Source organism: Rhinatrema bivittatum, chromosome 1 (assembly GCF_901001135.1).
Source record: "Rhinatrema bivittatum chromosome 1, aRhiBiv1.1, whole genome shotgun sequence".
Lineage (NCBI taxonomy): Eukaryota > Metazoa > Chordata > Amphibia > Gymnophiona > Rhinatrematidae > Rhinatrema > Rhinatrema bivittatum.
In genome coordinates this window covers 83,030,569-83,053,103 of record NC_042615.1, presented here as the reverse complement: position 1 = coordinate 83,053,103, position 22,535 = coordinate 83,030,569, and the positions used below count along the sequence as shown (strand labels likewise).

The 22,535-nt window shown below is 48.2% G+C and overlaps 1 protein-coding gene across 1 annotated transcript in view; it reads left to right on the top strand.

The window, feature by feature from the left end:
• The window catches only part of LOC115092799 (testican-3-like), a 64,079-nt gene that overhangs the window by 26,590 nt on the left and 14,954 nt on the right, over window positions 1-22,535 (top strand). Inside the window, exons 4-5 of the mRNA XM_029604123.1 lie at window positions 15,230-15,292; window positions 20,047-20,184. Coding sequence (XP_029459983.1) covers window positions 15,230-15,292; window positions 20,047-20,184 — 201 coding nt within the window. The remainder of the gene's footprint in view (window positions 1-15,229; window positions 15,293-20,046; window positions 20,185-22,535) is intronic.

The following is a 22,535-nucleotide window of genomic DNA, read 5'->3' as shown; positions in this document are numbered from 1 at the left end:
GGTGATCCGGGAAACTACAGACCGGTTAGCCTGACTTCAGTGCCAAGAAAAATAGTGGAAAGTGTTCTAAACATCAAAATCACAGAACATATAGAAAGACATGGTTTAATGGAACAAAGTCAGCATGGCTTAACCAGGGCAAGTCTTGCCTCACAAATCTGCTTCACTTTTTTGAAGGAGTTAATAAACATGTGGATAAAGGTGAACCGATAGATGTAGTATACTTGGATTTTCAGAAGGCGTTTGACAAAGTTCCTCATGAGAGGCTTCTAGGAAAAGTAAAAAGTCATGGGATGGGTGGCGATGTCCTTTTGTGGATTGTAAACTGGCTAAAAGACAGGAAACAGAGAGTAGGATTAAATGGACAATTTTCTCAGTGGAAGAGAGTGGGCAGTGGAGTGCCTCAGGGATCTGTATTGGGACCCTTACTATACATTTATAAATTATCTTGTTGCAGTTGGATACTGCAGGCGAGATAGTGGAACCTTGGGCTGGTCTACCTAGAGTGACAGGGTAGACCAGGAGGCGGAGCTACAGGCAGGAGGTGTTCACCCGGGAACCAGGAACCCCCCGGGAGGAGCCCGTAGGGCACTGGGACCTCGGGGCTTGGAACAGAGACTGAAAGTCCAGAGGTTGAGATAGGCTAGACCGGGACCAGAGCAAACAGGAAGGATCGGAAGTCCAAGGTACCCGGGAAGCCGGGGACCGGCTGTACAGGGCCGAGGGCCAGCTGAAGGCAGGGCAGCGGGCGGCAGCAGAGTCTGTAGCAAACCGGAGGCTGAAGCAGGCTGTAGTCTGAAGTGGAGTCGATAGCGAACCGGAGGCTGAAGCAGGCTGTAGGCTGAAGCAGAGTCGGTGGTAACCGGAAGCTGAAGCAGGCTGTAGGCTGAAGCAGAGTCGGTGGTAACCGGAAGCTGAAGCAGGCTGTAGGCTGAAGCGGAGTCGGTAACAAACCGGAGGCTGAAGCAGGCTGTAGGCTGAAGTGGAAGCAGGCCAGGGTCGGAGGCTGGCTGCAGGCTGAAGCGGAGTCAGAGGCAAACCGGAGTCAGAGGCAGGCAGCAGGCAGAAGCGGAGTCAGAGGCAAACTGGAGTCAGAGGCAGGCAGCAGGCAAAAGCGGCGTCAGAGGCAAACAGGAGTCAGAGGCAGGCAGCAGGCAGAAGCGGAGTCAGAGGCAAACCGGAGTCAGAAGCAGGAAATGTGGAGATCACCAGGAACGCAACTAAGAACAAATATGGAGTTGTGAACCTCGTTGCAAGGCGATGAGAGAGAGTTTGGACGCCGGTTATATCGGAGCTTGGGCGTGACGTCAGCAGCACGGGCGGGGCCAGACTTCCGGGAGTTGAGCGCTCAAGACGGGCGTTCTTGTGCGCGCGCGAGACTGACGAGAAGCAGGCACGTAATGGCAGACACCACGTGGAGAGAGAGCAGCCCCCGGGGTCCAGAGCGGGCGGAATGCGGTGATTCCTGAAACGGAGGTAGGCTGGTTTGAGCCCTAAGCGGAGGGAAGCAGTAGAGACCGCAACAGTACCCCCCCCTTTACGGCCCCTCTTGAGAGGACCGGGTTTCTCCGGGTGGTCACGATGGAACTGCTGCAACAAGGACTTGTCCAGGATGTTGCGGCTGGGTTCCCAGGTGTTGTCCTCATCGCCGCAACCTTCCCATGCGAGTAGATATTCCCAACTACGGTTGTAGAAGCGTACGTCCAGGACCTCGCGTACCTGGTAAGTGGGATCATCGTCGATGGTAGTAGAAGAAGGATCCGGAGGTTTGCGGTGATAACGAGAGAGGACTACGGGCTTAAGCAAGGACACGTGGAAAACATTGTGGACACAAAGAGAGGACGGCAACCTCAGCCGATACGAAACTGACCCCACTCTTTCGGCATCCTGGAAGGGTCCACAGAATCTGGGCGCAAACCTTCGTGAGGGGAGACGGAGGCGGATGTTCTTGGTGCTAAGCCAGACCTGGTCTCCTGGCTGATAGGTAGGAGCCGGTCGTCGGTGGCAGTCAGCCACCTGTTTGGCAGAAGAGGCTGAGCGGAGCAGTTTGTTCTGGGTCTTCTGCCACAAGGTCTGTAGCTGGCGCGCCATCAGCTGGGTGGCTGGAGAGGCGCTGGGAATAGCGAGAGGAAGTGGAGGTCTCAGCTGTTTCCCGTAGACTAGCTGGAATGGTGAGAGCCCGGTGGCTGCATGAGCTTGATTGTTATAGGCAAACTCGGCCCAGGGCAGTAATTCTGACTAGTTGTCTTGTTTTTCATTGGCAAAGGCTCGAAGGTACGTTTTCAGGGACCTATTCATCCTTTCAGACTGTCCGTTACTCTGCGGGTGGAAAGCTGTAGAGAAGCTGAGCTTTACCTTGAAGCACTTGCAGAGAGCCCTCCAGTAGCATGCAACAAACTGGGGTCCCCGGTCGGAAACGATGTCCTGCGGGAGGCCATGTAGCCTGAAGAAATGCTGGGCAAAGAGGAGGGCTAGTTCAGGTGCAGAGGGTAACTTGGTCAACGGAACAAGATGCACCATCTTAGAGAAGCGGTCGACGGTAACCCAGATAACTGTTTGACCGTGAGACGGGGGCATATCCACCATGAAGTCTGTAGCTAAATGGGTCCAGGGCTCTGTGGGGACAGGCAGAGGCTGTAGGAGACCGCACGGGGGTCCAGGACTAGGCTTTTGACGGGCACAGGTGGGGCAGGAACCAACATAAGTGCGTACATCTTGTCGGATGATGGGCCACCAATAGAAGTGGTTAAGGAGTTCCAGGGTTCTTTTGCGTCCTGCGTGCCCTCCAGTGAGGGAGTCATGAGCCCAGCATAGGGTCTTTAAATGGTCTCATCGGGGAACCACGGTCCTGTCTTGGGAGAGGACCGTTAGGGCGGACAGGCGAACCTTACTAGGGTCGAGGATATACTGTGGAGGTTCTTGGTCTTCTTAGGAAAAGGAGGTCTGAGAGAGAGCATCAGCTCGGAGATTCTTGGCCTCCGGCCGGTATTGTAGAACGAAATCAAAGTGGCTGAAGAACAGGGCCCAGCGGGCTTGGCGAGGGTTTAGTCGTTGAGCCTGGGACAAAAACTCTAAGTTTTTGTGATCAGTATATACGGTGGTCGTGTGTTGGGCCCCCTCGAGCCATTGCCTCCATTCTTCAAAGGCGAGTTTGATCGCCAACAGCTCCTTGTCGCCGATGGAGTAATTAATCTCGGCGGGGGAGAACTACCTGGAGAAGTAAGAACATGGTAGGAGCTGTCCGGAATCGGAGTGTTGACTGAGGACCGCTCCGACGGCAATGCTGGAGGCATCGACCTCGACAATGAAAGGTCTGGCGGGATCGGGGTGACGGAGACAGGTGTCTGTGAGGAACGCCTCTTTCAAGTCGGTGAAAGCTGCTACCGCAGCGTCAGGCCAGTTCTTGGCGTCGGCTCCCTTGCGGGTCAGGGCAGTAAGGGGAGCGACCCGATGTCAGTACTGTGGAATAAAATGTCTATAAAAGTTAGCGAAGCCCAAGAATCTCTGGAGGGCCTTGAGACCCTTGGGTTGAGGCCACCTAGTTATGGCAGATACTTTTTCGGGGTCCATACGGAATCCTGTGGAGGAGATGATGTACCCGAGGAAGGGCAAGGCCTCGGCTTCGAAAACTCATTTTTCAAGCTTGGCGTACAGGTGATTGTCTCGGAGAGCCTGTAGGACTTGTGCGACGTGGCGACAGTGAGTCTTCAGATCCTTGGAGAAGATGAGCACGTCATCGAGGTAGACAATGACATGGGAGTGGAGCATGTCGCGTAGGACCTCGTTCATAAGGTTCTGGAAGACGGCTGGGGCGTTGCAGAGTCTAAAGGGCATTACCAGGTACTCGTAATGCCCATCCCTGGTATTAAAGGCCATCTTCCACTCATCCCCGGGGCGAATACGAACAAGGTTATAAGCCCCTCGGAGGTCTAGCTTGGTGAAGAAGCGTGCTCCCTGAAGGCGGTCCAAAAGCTCAGGGATCAAAGGAAGCGGATACCGGTCTCGCTTAGTGATGGCATTCAAGCCACGATAGTCTATACATGGACGGAGAGAGCCATCCTTTTTGGCCACAAAGAAGAAGCCGGCTCCGGCGGGCGAGCGAGAAGGATGAATGAAGCCCTTGGCAAGGTTCTCAGTCACATACTGAGACATAGCAGTAGTCTCAGGCAAAGACAAAGGGTACACCCGGCCACGGGGAGGCGAGGTGCCCGGCAACAAGTCAATTGGGCAATCAAAAGGCCGGTGTTGGGGGAGTATTTCAGCCATTTCTTTGGAGAAGACGTCAGCAAAGTGTCGATATGGCTCGGGCAGCAGAAGCGAGGAGCAGAGGTGCAAGGTTTTCAGTGGACGTGGGAGACGTAGACAATGTTCAAAACAAAAGGGACTCCATCGGGTTAGCTGAAAGTTGTCCCACTGAATAATGGGCGAATGCTGTCGCAACCAGGGTAGTCCAAGACCCAGGGGGTGCACAGTTCTCTCCAAGACTAGCAAGGAGATCTCCTCCGAATGGAACAAGCCTGTCTGGAGAGTCAAGGGAGTTGTGGAGCAGCTGATGACACCCGGGAGCAGGGTGCCCTGGATAGAGGAAATCCGTAGTAGAGGAACTTTCTGTAGCATGGGGAGAGACAGCTGATTCACCAGGTCAGCCACAATAAAATTCCCCTCAGCACCAGAGTCGATGAAAGCGCGGATCTGGAGCTCCCCACCAGGGTATTTCAGAGTCACTGGCAAGGTACATAGAGGAGCTGATCCTGTAGAGCCTAGGTGTAGCTCCTTGGTATAACCTAGGCACGGTCGTTTCCCGGACGTTCCGGGCAATTGGCGAGGAAGTGCCCCTTGCCTCCACAGTAGAGACAGAGGCCCAGCAAGCGGCGCCTCCTCCTTTCTTTGGGAGTCAACGGAGATCTACCCAATTGCATAGGTTCTCCACTGCTGACAGAGGCTGGGAGGACCTTAGGAGCCGGGGTTCTGGATGCAATGGACGACTGTGGTGATGCCTTATGGTAGGAGCGGGTCTCCTTGTCCCGCTGCTGCAGGCGACGATCCACACTGCCAGCGATGTCAATTAAGTCTTTTAAGTCCTCCGGGAGGTCCCGGCCTGCTAACTCATCCTTGATGCGACTAGCAAGCCCCTCCAGGAAGATTCCCCTAAGGCAATCATCTCGCCAGCCAACTTCCATGGCCAGCGTGCGAAAGTCAATGGTGTAATCGGCCACCGAGCGTGTCCCTTGCCTGAGGTGCAAGAGCTCCGAGGCCGCGGTGGTCTGGCGTGCAGGATCATCAAAAGCGAGGCAAACGTTGAGGACAAATTCCTGCAGATTCTGTAGCAAGGGGTCCTGACGCTCCCACATGGGTGAAGCCCAGTCAAGGGCCTTACCATCCAGTAGCAAGAATATATATGCCACTTTAACTGCGTCTGAGGAAAACTGTGCAGGCAGGAGGGCAAAACGTACGTAGCACTGATTTAAAAAGCCACGGCAAGTCTTGATATCCCCGGCATACCGGGTCGGCATGGGGAACTGAGTCACTGAAGCTGAACTGGGTGCTGGTGCCAGGGAAGGGGCTGGAGGCGGTTCCGGAGGAGGAGCCTTCATGCGGGAGACCAGCTGTTCCACGGTAGCAGCAAGTGTATCAATACAGTGCTGTTGCAGCTGGAGGCGTTGTGCCATCCCCGGAATGGCCTGCAGGCTTGGGACCTCCGCCGAGACCATGGCCTTGCAAACTGTTGCAGTTGGATACTGCAGGCAAGATAGTGGATCCTTGGGCTGGTCTACCTAGGGTGACAGGGTAGACCAGGAGGCGGAGCTACAGGCAGGAGGTGTTCACCCGGGAACCAGGAACCCCCCGGGAGGAGCCCGTAGGGCACTGGGACCTCGGCGCTTGGAACAGAGACTGAAAGTCCAGAGGTTGAGATAGGCTAGACTGGGACCAGAGCAAACAGGAAGGATCGGAAGTCCAAGGTACCCGGGAAGCAGGGGACCGGCTGTACAGGGCTGAGGGCCGGCTGAAGGCAGGGCAGCAGGTGGCAGCGGAGTCTTTAGCAAACCGGAGGCTGAAGCAGGCTGTAGGCTGAAGCAGAGTCGGTAGCGAACCGGAGGCTGAAGCAGGCTGTAGGCTGAAGCGGAGTCGGTAACAAACCGGAGGCTGAAGCAGGCTGTAGGCTGAAGCGGAAGCAGGCCGAGGTCGGAGGCTGGCTGCAGGCTGAAGCGGAGTCAGAGGCAAACCGGAGTCAGAGACAGGCAGCAGGCAGAAGCGGAGTCAGAGGCAAACCGGAGTCAGAAGCAGGAAATGTGGAGATCACCAGGAACGCAACTAAGAACAACTATGGAGTTGTGAAACTCGTTGCAAGGCGATGAGAGAGAGTTTGGACGCCGGTTATATCGGGGCTCGGGCGTGACGTCAGCAGCACGGGTGGGGTCAGGCTTCCGGGAGTTGAGCCCTCAAGATGGGCGTCCTTGTGCGCGCGCGAGACTGACAAGAAGCAGGCACGTAATGGTGGCCACCACGTGGAGAGAGAGCAGCCCCCGGGATCCAGAGCGGGAGTAATGCGGTGATTCCTGAAACGGAGGTAGGCGGGTTTGAGCCCTAAGTGGAGGGAAGCGGTAGAGACCGCAACAGATCTGGAAAGAAATACGACGAGTGAGGTAATCAAATTTGCAGATGATACAAAATTGTTCAGAGTAGTTAAATCACAAGCAGATTGTGATAAATTGCAGGAAGACCTTGTGAGACTCGAAAATTGGGCATCAAAATGGCATATGAAATTTAATGTGGATAAGTGCAAGGTGATGCATATAGGGAAAAATAAACCATGCCATAGTTACACAATGTTAGGTTCCATATTAGGTGCTACTACCCAAGAAAGAGATCTAGGCATCATAGTGGATAACACATTGAAATCATCAGTTCAGTGTGCTGCGGCAGTCAAAAAAGCAAACAGAATGTTGGGAATTATTAGAAAGGGAATGGTGAATAAAATGGAAAATGTCATAATGCCTCTGTATTGCTCCATGGTGAGACCGCACCTTGAATACTGTATACAATTCTGGTCGCCACATCTCAAAAAAGATATAATTGCGATGGAGAAGGTACAGAGAAGGGCTACCAAAATGATAAGAGGAATGGAACAGCTCCCCTATGAGAAAAGACTAAAAAGGTTAGAACTTTTCAGCTTGGAGAAGAGACAGCTGAGGGGGGATATGATAGAGGTGTTTAAAATCATGAGAGGTCTAGAACGGGTATTATTATTATTTATATATATACCGACCTTCATAGTAGATTACCATATCGGATCGGTTTACAGTTTAACAAAGGGAAAAAACTAGAGTAACAAATTCACGTAAACGAAAGATAACCAAAGCAGGAATAAGTCAAAGTTACAATCAACAGGGGGCGAGAACTTGGAAGCTTGCAACAAGCTGGAAAGAAGAAAAGGCCAGTAAAGTAATTTTACCGTAGAGTGTACAAGTTACAAACTTAAGAACGGTGCTTTAATCTGAAGTCTAAGAGTCCATTTATTTTTTTTCTTTGAGAAACGGAGTGACAGACTGGGTAAGAAAGAAGGCCAGCTAGTGATTGTCTGGTGGTTCAGGGAAGGCTTGGAGAAAGAGCCAGGTTTTAAGATTTTTCCTGAAAGTTAATAGGCATGGCTCCAGTCTGAGGTTTGATGGGATACTATTCCAGATGGAAGGGCCTGCTGTCGAAAAGGCTCTGTCTTTGGTCGTAGCGAGGCGTGTAGCTTTAGTGGGTGGAACATTAAGAGTGCCTCTGTAAATGTCTCTAGTTGGTCTGTTAGAGGAGTAAAGTTTGAAAGGTATTTCTAGGTCAAGTTGAAGTTGATGATGGATGGTTTTATGGATTAAGGTGATTGATTTGTATAGAATTCTGTAATTTACTGGTAACCAGTGTAGGTTCCTGAGAATTGGTGATATGTGTTCGTAGCGGCTGGTGCTGGTCAACAATCTTGCTGCCGCATTTTGAATCGATTTGTATATGTATGGGTAGATGTGAATCGGTTATTTACACTTTCGGATAATAGAAAGACTAGGGGGCACTCCATGAAGTTAACAAGTGGCACATTTAAAACTAATCGGAGAAAGTTATTATTCACTCAACGCACAATTAAACTCTGGAATTTGTTGCCAGAGGAAGTGGTTAGTGCAGTTAGTATAGCTATGTTTATAAAAGGATTGGATAAGTTCTTGGAGGAGAAGTCCATTACCTGCTATTAATTAGGTTGACTTAGAAAATAGCCATTGCTATTACTAGCAATGTTAACATGGGATAGACTTAGTTTTTGGGTACTTGCCAGGTTCTTATGGCCTGGATTGGCCACTGTTGGAAACAGGATGCTGGGCTAGATCTGACCCAGTATGGCATGTTCTTGATAAGCAGTTTCATGCCACAGAGCATATGTGAACTGTTTTTACACAAGACTTTTACACAATTTGGATTGATATTGGATTCCCCATTTGAAATCACTGAGTAAGGATGAGGAAGAAGATTTCCAGTTAAAATTTTTTTAGATTTATTTATTTATTTAAAGGTTTTTATATACCGCAGCACGTTTGGCACATCACCTCGGTTTACATTGGAACATTATGAAGCAGCAGGCTTTACATAAAGGACAACAGTGACATGTTTTCCTCTGTTAGTTTCTAAAACTGCAGTGGGGAGTTGCATAACATTCCAGGACAGTAATGTTTTGAAAGGTTTTCTTAGGTGTTTTCTCCCCATTTGGGTTTTAGGGATTTAATAGGGATGTGAATCGTTTTAGGACGATTAAAATTATCGTCCGATAATTTTAATATCGTCTTAAACCGTTATGGAACACAATACAATAGAGATTCTAACGATTTATCGTTATAAATCGTTAGAATCGTGAGCCGGCACACTAAAACCCCCTAAAACCCACCCCCGACCCTTTAAATTAAATCCCCCACCCTCCCGAACCCCCCCCCCCAAAATGACTTAAATAACCTGCGGGTCCAGCGGCGGTCCGGAACAGCAGCGGTCCGGAACGGGCTCCTGCTACTGAATCTTGTTGTCTTCAGCCGGCGCCATTTTCCAAAATGGCGCCGAAAAATGGCGGCGGCCATAGACGAACACGATTGGACGGCAGGAGGTCCTTCCGGACCCCCGCTGGACTTTTGGCAAGTCTTGTGGGGGTCAGGAGGCCCCCCCCCCAAGCTGGCCAAAAGTTCCTGGAGGTCCAGCGGGGGTCAGGGAGCGATTTCCCGCCGCGAATCGTTTTCGTACGGAAAATGGCGCCGGCAGGAGATCGACTGCAGGAGGTCGTTCAGCGAGGGTTCCGGCGCCTCGCTGAACGACCTCCTGCAGTCGATCTCCTGCCGGCGCCATTTTCCGTACGAAAACGATTCGCGGCGGGAAATCGCTCCCTGACCCCCGCTGGACCTCCAGGAACTTTTGGCCAGCTTGGGGGGGCCTCCTGACCCCCACAAGACTTGCCAAAAGTCCAGCGGGGGTCCGGAAGGACCTCCTGCCGTCCAATCGTGTTCGTCTATGGCCGCCGCCATTTTTCGGCGCCATTTTGGAAAATGGCGCCGGCCGAAGACAACAAGATTCAGTAGCAGGAGCCCGTTCCGGACCGCTGCCGTTCCGGACCGCCGCTGGACCCGCAGGTTATTTAAGTCATTTGGGGGGGGGGTTCAGGAGGGTGGGGGATTTAATTTAAAGGGTCGGGGGTGGGTTTTAGGGGGTTTTAATGTGCCGGTTTTGCGATTTTACGTTTTTTCAATTTTTTACGATTTTTCACGATTTTTCACGATATTTTACCCCCCCAAACGGCAACAATACGATTCCCTCCCCCTCCCAGCTGAAATCGATCGTTAAGACGATCGAGGACACGATTCACATCTCTAGGATTTAATGTATTTTTGTATTGGTTTTATGTTTTAGGGAGTGTGTTTGTGTGGGGTGAGTGTTATATGTGTGTCATATATGGTTTGTTTGTTTTTTTTGGGGGGGATTGAAAGGTATTGAAAGAACTGAAGAGGGATTTCAATTATTTAATGAACATAGGTACATTTTTGGATTGTCCTTTTTATTACAAATATTGTGGTATAGATTAATAATTTCAATTTTGAAAACAAATACAAAATTTTGCAAAACTGTGAGCTAGCTTTTGGGAGACTTTTATTTTTAGGCACGTCTTTTGACATTACAGGTTGACTGTTGGTTTTTGGGTCTTTTCTGGTATCAAACAGGCCAATTAATAAGCTATTTATTAATTTAAAAAATGGAATTCAACCATATTGGGGTCAAAGGAGACCCTATCCAGGGAATCAGCAGCTTTCCAATAGTCTGCTCTCACACTTATAAAAATAGAAAGCATTTTGTTGGTCATTATGAGGGGACTTGATTTGAGACTAGATATGGAAGATGGACGTGGGATAAGCCATAATGGTAAAGGACGAGCTTTCGCCTTTTCTATAGCATTTCCATCAATAACTCAACTCAAGTGCCATGCTATGCCTCATTGCAATATAAATGCAGTGTAATAACAGTAAAAGGCAAGGAAATATAACCCACACACACTTATTCCTGGGCAATTTTAACTTCTAGAGGGCAATTCAAGGGGGTTTATTATTCCATAAGAATTAAGATAACATGCCATCCAGGCAGCAACACATTTTTCAGTCAAAGTAAATAGTGAGCATACTCAGCATAAAATTGATCTGAGGGGCTAATACCATTTTGATTGTATCTAATCACCTGTACCATGTAAGATTAAGGGAGACCATCGAGTAATGTATCCATAAGCTTCTTAAACAAACTGTCTTGAGATCTGGTCACTGTCAAGTCTATAGTGCCATAACATTGAATACTAGGGATGTGAATCGTGCTTCGAACGATTGAAAATATCGTCAATATTTTCAAAATTGTCAGAAATCGGGGGCTCCCCCAAAACGATAGGAAAACCCCACGATATTGATCGTGGGGGTTCCCTTATCATTTTGGGGGAGGGTGGGAAAAACGGCACACAAAATTAACCCCTAAACCCACCCCGACCCATTAAAAGTAACCCCTTAGCTTCCCCCACCCTCCCAACCCCCCCCCAAAATGTTTTACAGGTACCTGGTGGTCCAGTGGGGGTCCCGGGAGTGATCTCCCATGATCTCCCGCTCCGGGCCGTCCTCCCGCTCCCGGGCCGTCGGCTGCCACTAATCAAAATGGCGCCGATGGCCCTTTGCCCTTACCATGTGACAGGGTATCCATGCCATTGGCCGGATCCTGTCACATGGTAGGAGCACTGGATGGCCAGCACCATCTTGTGCTCCTACCATGTGATAGGGGCTGACCAATGGCACCGGTAGCCCCTGTAACATAGTAAGGGCAAAGGCTATCAGTGCCATTTTGATTACTGGCAGCCGATGGCCCGAGTGCAGGAGATCACTCCCGGACCCCCGCTGGACCACCAGGCCTTTTGGCAAGTCTTGGGAGACCCTCCTGACCCCCACAAGACTTGCCAAAAGTCTTGTTGGGGTCAAGATGGCGCCGGCCATCCAGCGCTCCTACCATGTGACAGGATCCGGCCAATGGCACGGATACCCTGTCACATGGTAAGGGCAAAGAGCCATCGGCACCATTTTGATTAGTGGCAGCCGACGGCCCGGGAGCGGGAGGACGGCCCGGAGCGGGAGATCGCGGGAGATCGCTCCCGGGACCCCCACTGGACCACCAGGTACCTGTAAAAAGGTTTTGGGGGGTCAGGAGGGTGGGGGAAGCTAAGGGGTTACTTTTAAAGGGTAGGGGTGGGTTTTTTGTTTATCGGCTGGGGCGCAGCTGATAAACAAAACCACGATCGGGCCCGATTGAAAAAAACCCACATGTGAATCGGAACCTGAATCCGAACCGATTCCGGTTCCAATTCACATCTCTGTTGAATACCTAAATATTTCAGGCCTTCTGGAATCCAGCGGTATGTAGGAATCTGGGTTGAGAGAGTAATTGCACAAAAATTGAACAGCATCGTTTCCAGTTTATTCCAATTAATGTGATAGCTTGAAATAGGAGAAAAGAGAGAGATATGTTGTAGAGATGTGAATCATGTCCTCGATCGTCTTAACGATCGATTTCGGCTGGGAGGGGGAGGGAATCGTATTGTTGCCGTTTGGGGGGGTAAAATATCGTGAAAAATCGTGAAAAATCGTGAAAAATCGAAAAAACGTAAAATCGCAAAACCGGCACATTAAAACCCCCTAAAACCCACCCCCGACCCTTTAAATTAAATCCCCCACCCTCAAATGACTTAAATAACCTGCGGGTCCAGCGGCGGTCCGGAACGGCAGCGGTCCGGAACGGGCTCCTGCTACTGAATCTTGTTGTCTTCAGCCGGCGCCATTTTCCAAAATGGCGCCGAAAAATGGCGGCGGCCATAGACGAACACGATTGGACGGCAGGAGGTCCTTCCGGACCCCCGCTGGACTTTTGGCAAGTCTTGTGGGGGTCAGGAGGCCCCCCCCCCAAGCTGGCCAAAAGTTCCTGGAGGTCCAGCGGGGGTCAGGGAGCGATTTCCCGCCGCGAATCGTTTTCGTACGGAAAATGGCGCCGGCAGGAGATCGACTGCAGGAGGTCGTTCAGCGAGGGTTCCGGCGCCTCGCTGAACGACCTCCTGCAGTCGATCTCCTGCCGGCGCCATTTTCCGTACGAAAACGATTCGCGGCGGGAAATCGCTCCCTGACCCCCGCTGGACCTCCAGGAACTTTTGGCCAGCTTGGGGGGGGCCTCCTGACCCCCACAAGACTTGCCAAAAGTCCAGCGGGGGTCCGGAAGGACCTCCTGCCGTCCAATCGTGTTCGTCTATGGCCGCCGCCATTTTTCGGCGCCATTTTGGAAAATGGCGCCGGCTGAAGACAACAAGATTCAGTAGCAGGAGACCGTTCCGGACCACTGCCGTTCCGGACCGCCGCTGGACCCGCAGGTTATTTAAGTCATTTGGGGGGGGGGTTCGGGAGGGTGGGGGATTTAATTTAAAGGGTCGGGGGGGGGGTTTAGGGGGTTTTAGTGTGCCGGCTCACGATTCTAACGATTTATAACGATAAATCGTTAGAATCTCTATTGTATTGTGTTCCATAACGGTTTAAGACGATATTAAAATTATCGGACGATAATTTTAATCGTCCTAAAACGATTCACATCCCTAATATGTTGCATGATGAAGGGCAGGACAGCATCAGGTTGAGAAATATATAGCAATACATCATTGGCATATGCAGACAATTTATACTCCACATCTTTGAACTAGATATCATGTACCAAGGGTCTTGCCACAATGATTGCTAGGAATTTGCAGCAGGGACAAATTCATCTCATTCGGTATTCATATTTGTGGGGAGCCAAATCCGTTTCATCTGTTCTTGGGGGACCCCGATCCGTTCATTCGTTTCCCAAAAAAAACCCCATCCCAACCTTTTAAATTTAATTAACTACAACCCCCACCCTCCGGACCCCCCCAAGACTTACCAAAAGTCCCTGGTGGTCCAGCGGGTGTCCTGGCGCGATCTCCTGCACTCGGGCCGTCGGATGTCAGTATTCAAAATGGTGCCAATAGCCTTTGCCCTTACTATGTCACAGGGGCTACCGGTGCCATTGGTCGGCCCCTGTCACATGGTAGGAGCACAAGATGGTGCCAGGGCTGAAGTAAGTTTTGAAATAAAAGAAAACAAAAGAAAAAGGTAGGGGAGGAAGGTTGGGGGAGGGAAGGGAAGGTGGAAGGGTAGGGAAGTTCCCTCCGAGGCCGCTTTGATTTTGGAGCGGCCTGGGAGGGAACAGGGGAAGGTAGCGCGGCTCGGCATGCACAAGGTGCACAATTATGCACCCCCTTGCGTACACCGACCCCCAATTTTATAACATACGCGTGCCTGCTATAAAATTGGGCATACATGTGTGCACGCCGGGTATCACATGCACATGTACACCCGCGCGGACCTCTGAAAATCTACCCCAAATATTTTAGTGGGGAGGGATCAAATTCCTAAATAAATGTGATTCATAGTCCTGAAATGGTATATTTCTGTTCACAAAGCTATGTGTATCTGTCTCTGATATGCTAATAGTGTGTGTGTAACTGTGCATGTGTATGAGAATTGTGGTTATTTAAAAGATGATATATGTTAATTTTTTATGACAAATTTGTTTGTAAATAAAATTGTGTGATGCAACTTCTTTTGTTGTAATATTATGTGAAAAATATTTTTATGTTTATTTTATTAAGATATAGGGGGTCATTTTCTAAGGAGTTACAATTCGCAAATCACGCTAACAGCCATTAACGCGATTTGTGAATGCAAATTCTTATTCAGGGGGTGGAGCTTATGTAAAGTTATCGTGTGCTGCAAAAAGGCTTATTGTGGAGAGAGAGAGAGAGAGAGAGAGAGAGAGAGAGAGAGAGAGAGAGAGAGAGAGAGAGAGAGAGAGAGAGAGAGAGAGAGAGAGAGAGAGAGAGAGACTTCCTATAGTGCCTATGCCCTAGACAGGTATTTGTATCCCTATGGGAGGGCCACCTAGTAACTCGAGGTGGGGATTAGGTATGAGCGTAGGGGGTTAGGGGCCACTTTCACATTCAACATGAGACGTACGGAAAGAACAGTGGTCTCTAGTGAAGATTTGCTGGCCGTCGGAGTGAGGACACTCACTCCAAGAAGAGATTTGGGCAACGTTCTCTCAACCTAGCTTGATGGACACTCTACCTGGGCAACAACAAGCTAGGTTGAGAGAACGTTGCCCAAATCTCTTCTTGGAGTGAGTGTCCTCACTCCGACGGCCAGCAAATTTTTCACTAGAGACCACTGTTCTTTCCGTACGTCTCATGTTGAATGTGAAAGTGGCCCCTAACCCCCTACGCTCATACCTAATCCCCACCTCGAGTTACTAGGTGGCCCTCCCATAGGGATACAAATACCTGTCTAGGGCCCTGATATATTACTTTTATGTACATCAGCTTTTAATGTCTCATGAAAAATAACCTAAGAAACATTTCTATTTAGTTGTTTCAGGGATTGCTTGCTGCAATAGTCGGTTTGTTTTAAACAATGTTATAGTCAAGTTCAAAATTTAAAGATCAGGCCCGATCTTAATGTGTATGGTTTCCTTGAGACTAAACATTAGGAAAAGCACATTTGACAAGCCTGGGAAAGTTTTCCTTTTTTTATTTTTTTCATTTAAACCTCTGATCAGCTTTATAAATAACATTTTAATACCATTTCAGACCCACCCTGCCAGACAGAGCTCAGTATCATCCAGAAGCAGCAAGGAGGAAAGAAACTCTTAGGTGGGTTGTAGATCATTCTTTTGAAGGCTTTATTGCTTACATAAATAACCTCAAAGAAGCAGCAACATAAAATCAATAACTGAGATGGGCTGCGCAAAATTCTTCTGGCAAAATTTATGAAGTTTGTAAAAACTATGAAATGTACCTTTTACTACTTCACATGCAGAAAATATCACATCTATTTTATCACCTTAATAGAATGTGCAATTTTAAAGCTATTAAAGAAAAAAGAAAGGGCATTGTTGAGTTAAAGCATCAACAGAAAGTTTAAATTTAAAATTCTGTTATTATAAATTTAAGTAAAGCAAAGAAATAATTTTGGACAATAATATAATATTTTCTTCGTATTTGACAACAAATCTTATGAGTAAATATTCATAAGGTTTATGACTGGAAAATTTGCAAATGTGCACATAAGTGGCTTCCATTTCAGTATACGCTGTTTTACAAACATCAAAATATGTGTATATTTTCAAATTCATACAATTATGTATCTGTGATAAAAGGAGCTAGTCTAGAGTGTTTGGGGGCAAAGCCAATAAGTATGCATAGAAGTTGCTTTTTTGTAAGAGAATTATGCTAATACATTAGGTAACTTATTTGTGCAATTTTATGCCTGGTAATTAACTGCAATTGATGTAAGACTTGTCTACTACTGTTGGGTGGGAGGTCTAGGTAAACTCATAGGGGCAGATTTTATAAACTGCGCACGGGGTACATTTGTGCGCGCTACCCGGCATGAACAAATGTACACCCAATTTTATAACATGCGTGCGCAGCCGCACACATGTTATAAAATCCGGGGTCAGCGCGCACAAGTTGGTGCACACTTGTGCACCTTGTGCGCATCGAGCCCTAGGGGAGCCCCGATGGCTTTCCCCGTTCCCACCGAGGCTGCTCCAAAATCGGAGCGGCCTTGGAGGGAACTTTCCTTCCGCTCCCCCCCCACCTTCCCCTCTCTTCCCCTATCTAACCCACCCCCCAGCCCTACCTAAATCCCCCCATACCTTTATTTTATTAGTTACGCCTGCCTCTGGCAGGTGTAACTTGCGCATGCCGGCCGGCTGTCGGCGCGCCATCTCCTGGCACAGCCGCTGTGCCGGAGGCCTTAGTCCTGCCCCTGCCCCACCCCTTTTTCAAAGCCCCGGGACATACACACGTACCGGGGCTTGCGCGCATCGCCGAGCCTATGCAAAATACGCTCGGCGCACGCAGGAGCAGGTTTCGGGGTTTCACTCGTACGTTAGGTGCGTATCCCTTTGAAAATCTGCCCCACAGAGTTCAGGGTTTTGTACTAGGAGGGTCTCAGTGACCTGGAGATGGACTGGATGAACTAGCAGAGGTATCAGTAAATGCATTTTCAAGTTTGCACAAATATTTTAAAATATACCAACTTTTGCTTATATATAAGCATGTATCCTTATCTTTATTAAAGATATATAAATCACATACTGAAAAAAGTGCTAAGTGATGTATAAAAGAACATACTTAAATTTTTAAAACATAAACATAAAGGGGCGGATTTTAAGAGCCCTGCTTGCCTAAATCCGCCCAAATCCGGGCGGATTTAGGCGAGCAGGGCCCTGCGCGCCGGTGAGCCTATTTTACATAGGCCTACCGGCGCGCGCAGAGCCCCGAGACTCGCGTAAGTCCCGGGGTTCTCTGAGGGGGGCGTGTCGGGGGCGTGTCGGGGGCGGGCCCGGTCGTCACGGCGTTTAGGGGGCGTGTCGGCAGCGTTTTGGGGGCGGGTACGGGGGCATGGTTACGGCCCGGGGCGGGTACGGGGGCGTGGCCGCGCCCTCCGTACCCGCCCCCAGGTCGCGTCCCGGCGCGCTAGCGGCCCGCTGGCGCGCGGGGATTTACGCCTCCCTCCGGGAGGCGTAAATCCCCCGACAAAGGTAAGGATGGGGTTTAGACAGGGCCGGGCGGGTGAGTTAGGTAGGGGAAGGGAGGGGAAGGTGAGGGGAGGGCAAAAGAAAGTTCCCTCCGAGGCCGCCTCGGAGGGAACGGAGGTAGCTGCGCGGCTCGGCGCGCGCCGGCTATACAGAATCCATAGCCTTGCGCGTGCCGATCCCGGATTTTAGCGGATACGCGCGGCTCCGCGCGTATCTACTAAAATCCAGCGTACTTTTGCTTGCACCTGATGCGCCAGCAAAAGTAGGCCAAATCGCGCGGTTTGAAAATCTACCCCAAAATACAAACTATCACAACATAAAATCAACATAGGCAAAATACATAAAAGAAACAAGCTATACATCAACAATACATAACCTGTCCCACCTTAAGAACAATTACATTTTCTAATAAATGCAATTAGAGGTATATAAATCTCTCTCAGACATTGGTAACAATAAAGCCTACCTATGTATTCAAAACAACCTGTATAGTGCAATACAAAGAGTAGCATCATTCAAAAGTCTGCATATATATAGGGAGGATAACTTTCAAACAAATGCACATAGTAGCATATATACATGTACACATGCAGATATATATGCAAGTATATTATACCCCATGTGTATCATATATGTGTGCTTTATAAAATATGCATATCTCTACCCCGCAATATAAGTATATATATAGGCTTATATGTGAATACATGCAACGTATTAAAGCCACATAATGTATATCAATGTATTGAATGTGCATTTTTTTCTATTCTAAAAATATATACACATAGGGGTGGATTTTAAAAGGCCCGCGCGCGCCGGCGCGCCTATTTTGCATAGGCCGCTGGCGCGCATAAAGCCCCAGGATGCGCGTAAGCCCCGGGTCTTTCGAAAAGGGGAGGGAGGGGGCGTGTCCGGGGGTGTTCCCGAAACGACGCAGCGTTTCGGGGGTGTGCTGTGGCGTTTAGGGGGCGGGCCCGGGGGCGTGGCGCCGGCCCGGGGGCGTGGTTGAGGCCTCCGGACCAGCCCCCGGCCGACGCAAACAAAGTTAGGGGGGGGTTTAGATAGGGCCGGGGGGGTGGGTTAGGTAGGGGAAGGGAGGGGAAGGTGGGGGGAGGGCGAAGAAAAGTTCCCTCCGAGGCCGCTCCGAAATCGGAGCGGCCTCGGAGGGAACAGGCAGGCCGTGCTGGGATCGGCGCGAGCAGATTGCACAAATGTGCACCCCCTTGCGTGCGCCGACCCCAGATTTTATAAGATACGCGTGGCTACGCGCGTATCTTATAAAATCCAGCGTACTTTTTAAAAATCTGCCCCATATATTTTACATGTAAAAGTATAGTAGAACTTACATAAATTCTGATTTATATACATAAGTCGGCCAGTTTTAAAACATATGCATGTAAATGAAATTGACTAGTTTACCAATTAGCCACAATTTTGTCCAGTGCTTCTTTAGGTCATTAATGCCTTCCTGGTTCTTCATCCTGAAGTCCCCCAGTTCACCTAGTCCTCCTATGCAATCACTACTGCACAATAAATATGTTTAATATAACAAGTCAAATAATAATAAGGTGTAAAAATATGCCAATAACCAGGCAAATGTATGTGCAAAAGTCTTTTAAATTAATGTATGTGAGTGTTGGCCCTACCCTGTAACAGTAACACTCCTATACGTCCCCTTTACTTTGCACATATAGTACATGTAAAAGTGAAAATATATGCACATTTTTTACTTTTTTAAAATATGGAATACATGAGAAGAAGCTACTTAAGTGCATATATGCAAATTTTTATATGCGTAAAGTTTGCACATAAAATATACACACTTGTTTATAAAATAAGTAGAGAAAGTATATGCTTTCAAAGCATTGCAAATATTAGCATATACTGACGCATATGCGTGTACTTTTAAAGATGAACTTTACCACATTTTATAAACTATGTAGCAGCCAGTTGCATAGTTTATAAAATATAAAAATAAATCTCCTTGCTTCCACTTATGAGCAGAAATGCTCTACCATGAATAGTTTTGAAAGTTATCCTCTTACATGTCCATATTTAGTAAGCTTATGAGCGAACAAGTTATTCAGCTAAAGTTAGATAGATAATTTCTCCCAGATACTCAGTGAGATAAACGTCACACTTACTATCATTTCCTAAAATTATCCAGCCACATGTAGCCAGAAAACTTTAAACCAAACCAGTCAGATATTGAATATGTTCGGTTAGGTCTAAAGTTGTCGTGCCTTGTGTGGCCGGATAACCTGTCACTTAATTGGATACATTTAAAAGATATTCAGTTAAGTGGCACTCCTTTGGTTAAACATAAAACACCAAACTTTATCGGCCTCCTGGCCTGATTCCCTCCCCCTCCCCCATTAATAATTTAACCCCCTGATGCCAGAGCACCCCTCCCAACCTCTCCAACACAAATGATCCCTAATAATGATGCCGACCCTCCCCAACATTCCTCCTCTCTCTCCAGGGAATAACAAAAAATAATTATGGTCTTTACCCTATGAATCCACCTTCTCCTCCCTTCAAGCCCTCCTACCTGCCCAGTACCTTAATATTGGCCCCATTCCCGGACTAGGATCACAGTAGCATGGGTGCTTCCAGTGTAGCTTTGAACACAGGCATTTTGGAAGTGTAAGCTATCAGTATACCTTTTTGTTATTTAATAGGTGATTCTTACAACATACCTATTCTCCAGAGAGAGAGGAGGAACGGGAATAGCATTGAAAAAGCTTAGTTTAAAGATGTGGATTTCAGATTTTACTTTAGTTACTCTTCAAAGAGAAATAACATCTATCTAAAACTTGTTGAAAGGAAGGAATAACAGTTTTGATTTATGTACATATCCAGGATATTATATCCCAGTATGTGATGAGAATGGCTATTATAAACCAACTCAGTGCCATGGAAGTGCAGGGCAATGCTGGTGTGTTGATAGATATGGAAATGAAGTGACGGGGTCCAGAAAAAACAGTGCTACAGATTGTGGTAAGAAAATGAATGCTTCCTATTTCAGGACTGATATTTCTTGTAAAATAATTATGTCCTCATTAGCTTAACTGGTTTGTAATCATTTATTATATAAAATGTAACAATGTGGCTAGTACAGTTTATAAGTTTTGTTTTCATCTCCCACATTTTGCTGAAACTTCATAATATCTTTCCTCAAATTTGTAATAAAGAAGAGATACTAAAAGATATGAACACCAATTTTATCACTACCTTCAAGAAAGAAGACACATCAGTATTTGAGGTACTGCTCTCCTCTCAAGCACAAGGACAAGTCTTACCTAAATCCTCTTCAACCACCTTACTGAAAACATCCTGCGGAAATCTCAATGTGGGTTTAGATTATTCTTTTAAGTTATTGGCATAGTTTCTGTAGCCCATCGAATCTCAGGAAAAGGTTAGGTGCAATACCAGGATCTATACAAGGCTTTCTTTGGCCTCACCAGTTTTGATGCCATCGATGTTTGAAGCCTTCTAGAATGTGCTGACCAGATTGTGATGCCCAAAAAACATACATGGAAATATTAAAGCTTCTTTATGATCAGATGATTGCAACAGTAGTCTGAAATTGCTTTGAAAATAGAACCTTTCACCCTCAAAACCGAAATCAAGTACTGATGCAAGACCAAAGCATCCACAACATCCACCCTTGACCTATATTTATTTATTTATTTATTTATTTATTTATTTATTTAAAAACATTTATTTCCCACCCTTCCTACATTCAGAGTGGGGTACAATTTGAACATACACAATCAAAAGAACAGGGGGGGGGGGTAGGATATTACATAATTCTTCAGAAAAGAGGGAAGCAACATATGAGCACAAGGGAGGTCACACTGTCAAGGTAACCGCGCAAATCTTATAAAATCCGGGGTCGGCGCGCACCGAGCCCTGCGCACGCTGCCCGTTACCTCCGAGGCCGCTCCGAAATCGGAGCGGCATCGGAGGGAACTTTCCTTCAGCCTCCCCCCACCTTCCCCTCCCTTCCCCTACCTAACCCACCCCCCCAGCCCTATCTGCAGCCCCCCCTACCTTTATCATGAAAATTATGCCCCCAAAACGCCCCCGGGCTGGAACCATGCCCTCCAGAACACCCCGAATGTCACACCGCTCCCCAACATGCCCCCCCGACATGCCCCCCCGATACGCCAAGCCTATGCAAAATAGGCTCGGCGTGCTCAGGGGGGGTTTTAAAGGGTTATGCACATAACTTATGCACGTAACTCTTTTAAAATCTACCCCAGTTTGTAGAAGGAGGAGTTAGTTATAGCTCTTATTTGGTTGTGCATAGAGAGAGAGGGGTCGATTGTGACACCCCGATTGCATACACTTTGGGAGATGGTGATGGAATGGGAATCAAAAAAGAAGTTGTTAGGTGTGCTATTGACAGGGTAACATAATAGAATAATGATTTCCATTTTAGAGACGTTGAGGGCTAATTTATTGCTTTGGAGCCATTTTTGGATGGTTATAACTGAGTGGGTAATGAGAGATTCTATAAGGTCCCATGTTTCTTTCAGAGGATAGAAGAATTGAATATCATCAGCATAAATTTTATAGTGAACTCCAAGGTCAGTGAGGGAACAGCATAATGGAGTTAGGGAAATGTTAAATAAGGCAGCAAAGAGAGTGGACCCTTAGGGTACCTGAGAGCTTATCAGTGCCACAGAGGAGGTAAAAGAGTCAATTTGGACTTGTTGGGCCCTGTTATTGAGGAATGAAGAGAACCAAACCAGAAAGAACCAGTTATCCCAATAGTGCGCAATCTTGAAAGTAGGATGGAGTGATTGACAGTGTCAAATGTGATGAGATGTAAAGGAGACAAAGAAGGAATGTAGTAGGGATGTGAATCGTGTCCTCGATCGTCTTAACGATCAATTTCGGCTGGGAGGGGGAGGGAATCGTATTGTTGCCGTTTGGGGGGGTAAAATATCGTGAAAAATCGTGAAAAATCGAAAAATCGAAAAAACCGGCACATTAAAACCCCCTAAAACCCACCCCCGACCCTTTAAATTAAATCCCCCACCCTCCCGAACCCCCCCCCAAATGACTTAAATAACCTGCGGGTCCAGCGGCGGTCCGGAACGGCAGCGGTCCGGAACGGGCTCCTGCTCCTCAATCTTGTTGTCTTCAGCCGGCGCCATTTTCCAAAATGGCGGCGAAAAATGGCGGCGGCCATAGACGAACACGATTGGACGGCAGGAGGTCCTTCCGGACCCCCGCTGGACTTTTGGCAAGTCTCGTGGGGGTCAGGAGGCCCCCCACAAGCTGGCCAAAAGTTCCTGGAGGTCCAGCGGGGGTCAGGGAGCGATTTCCCGCCGCAAATC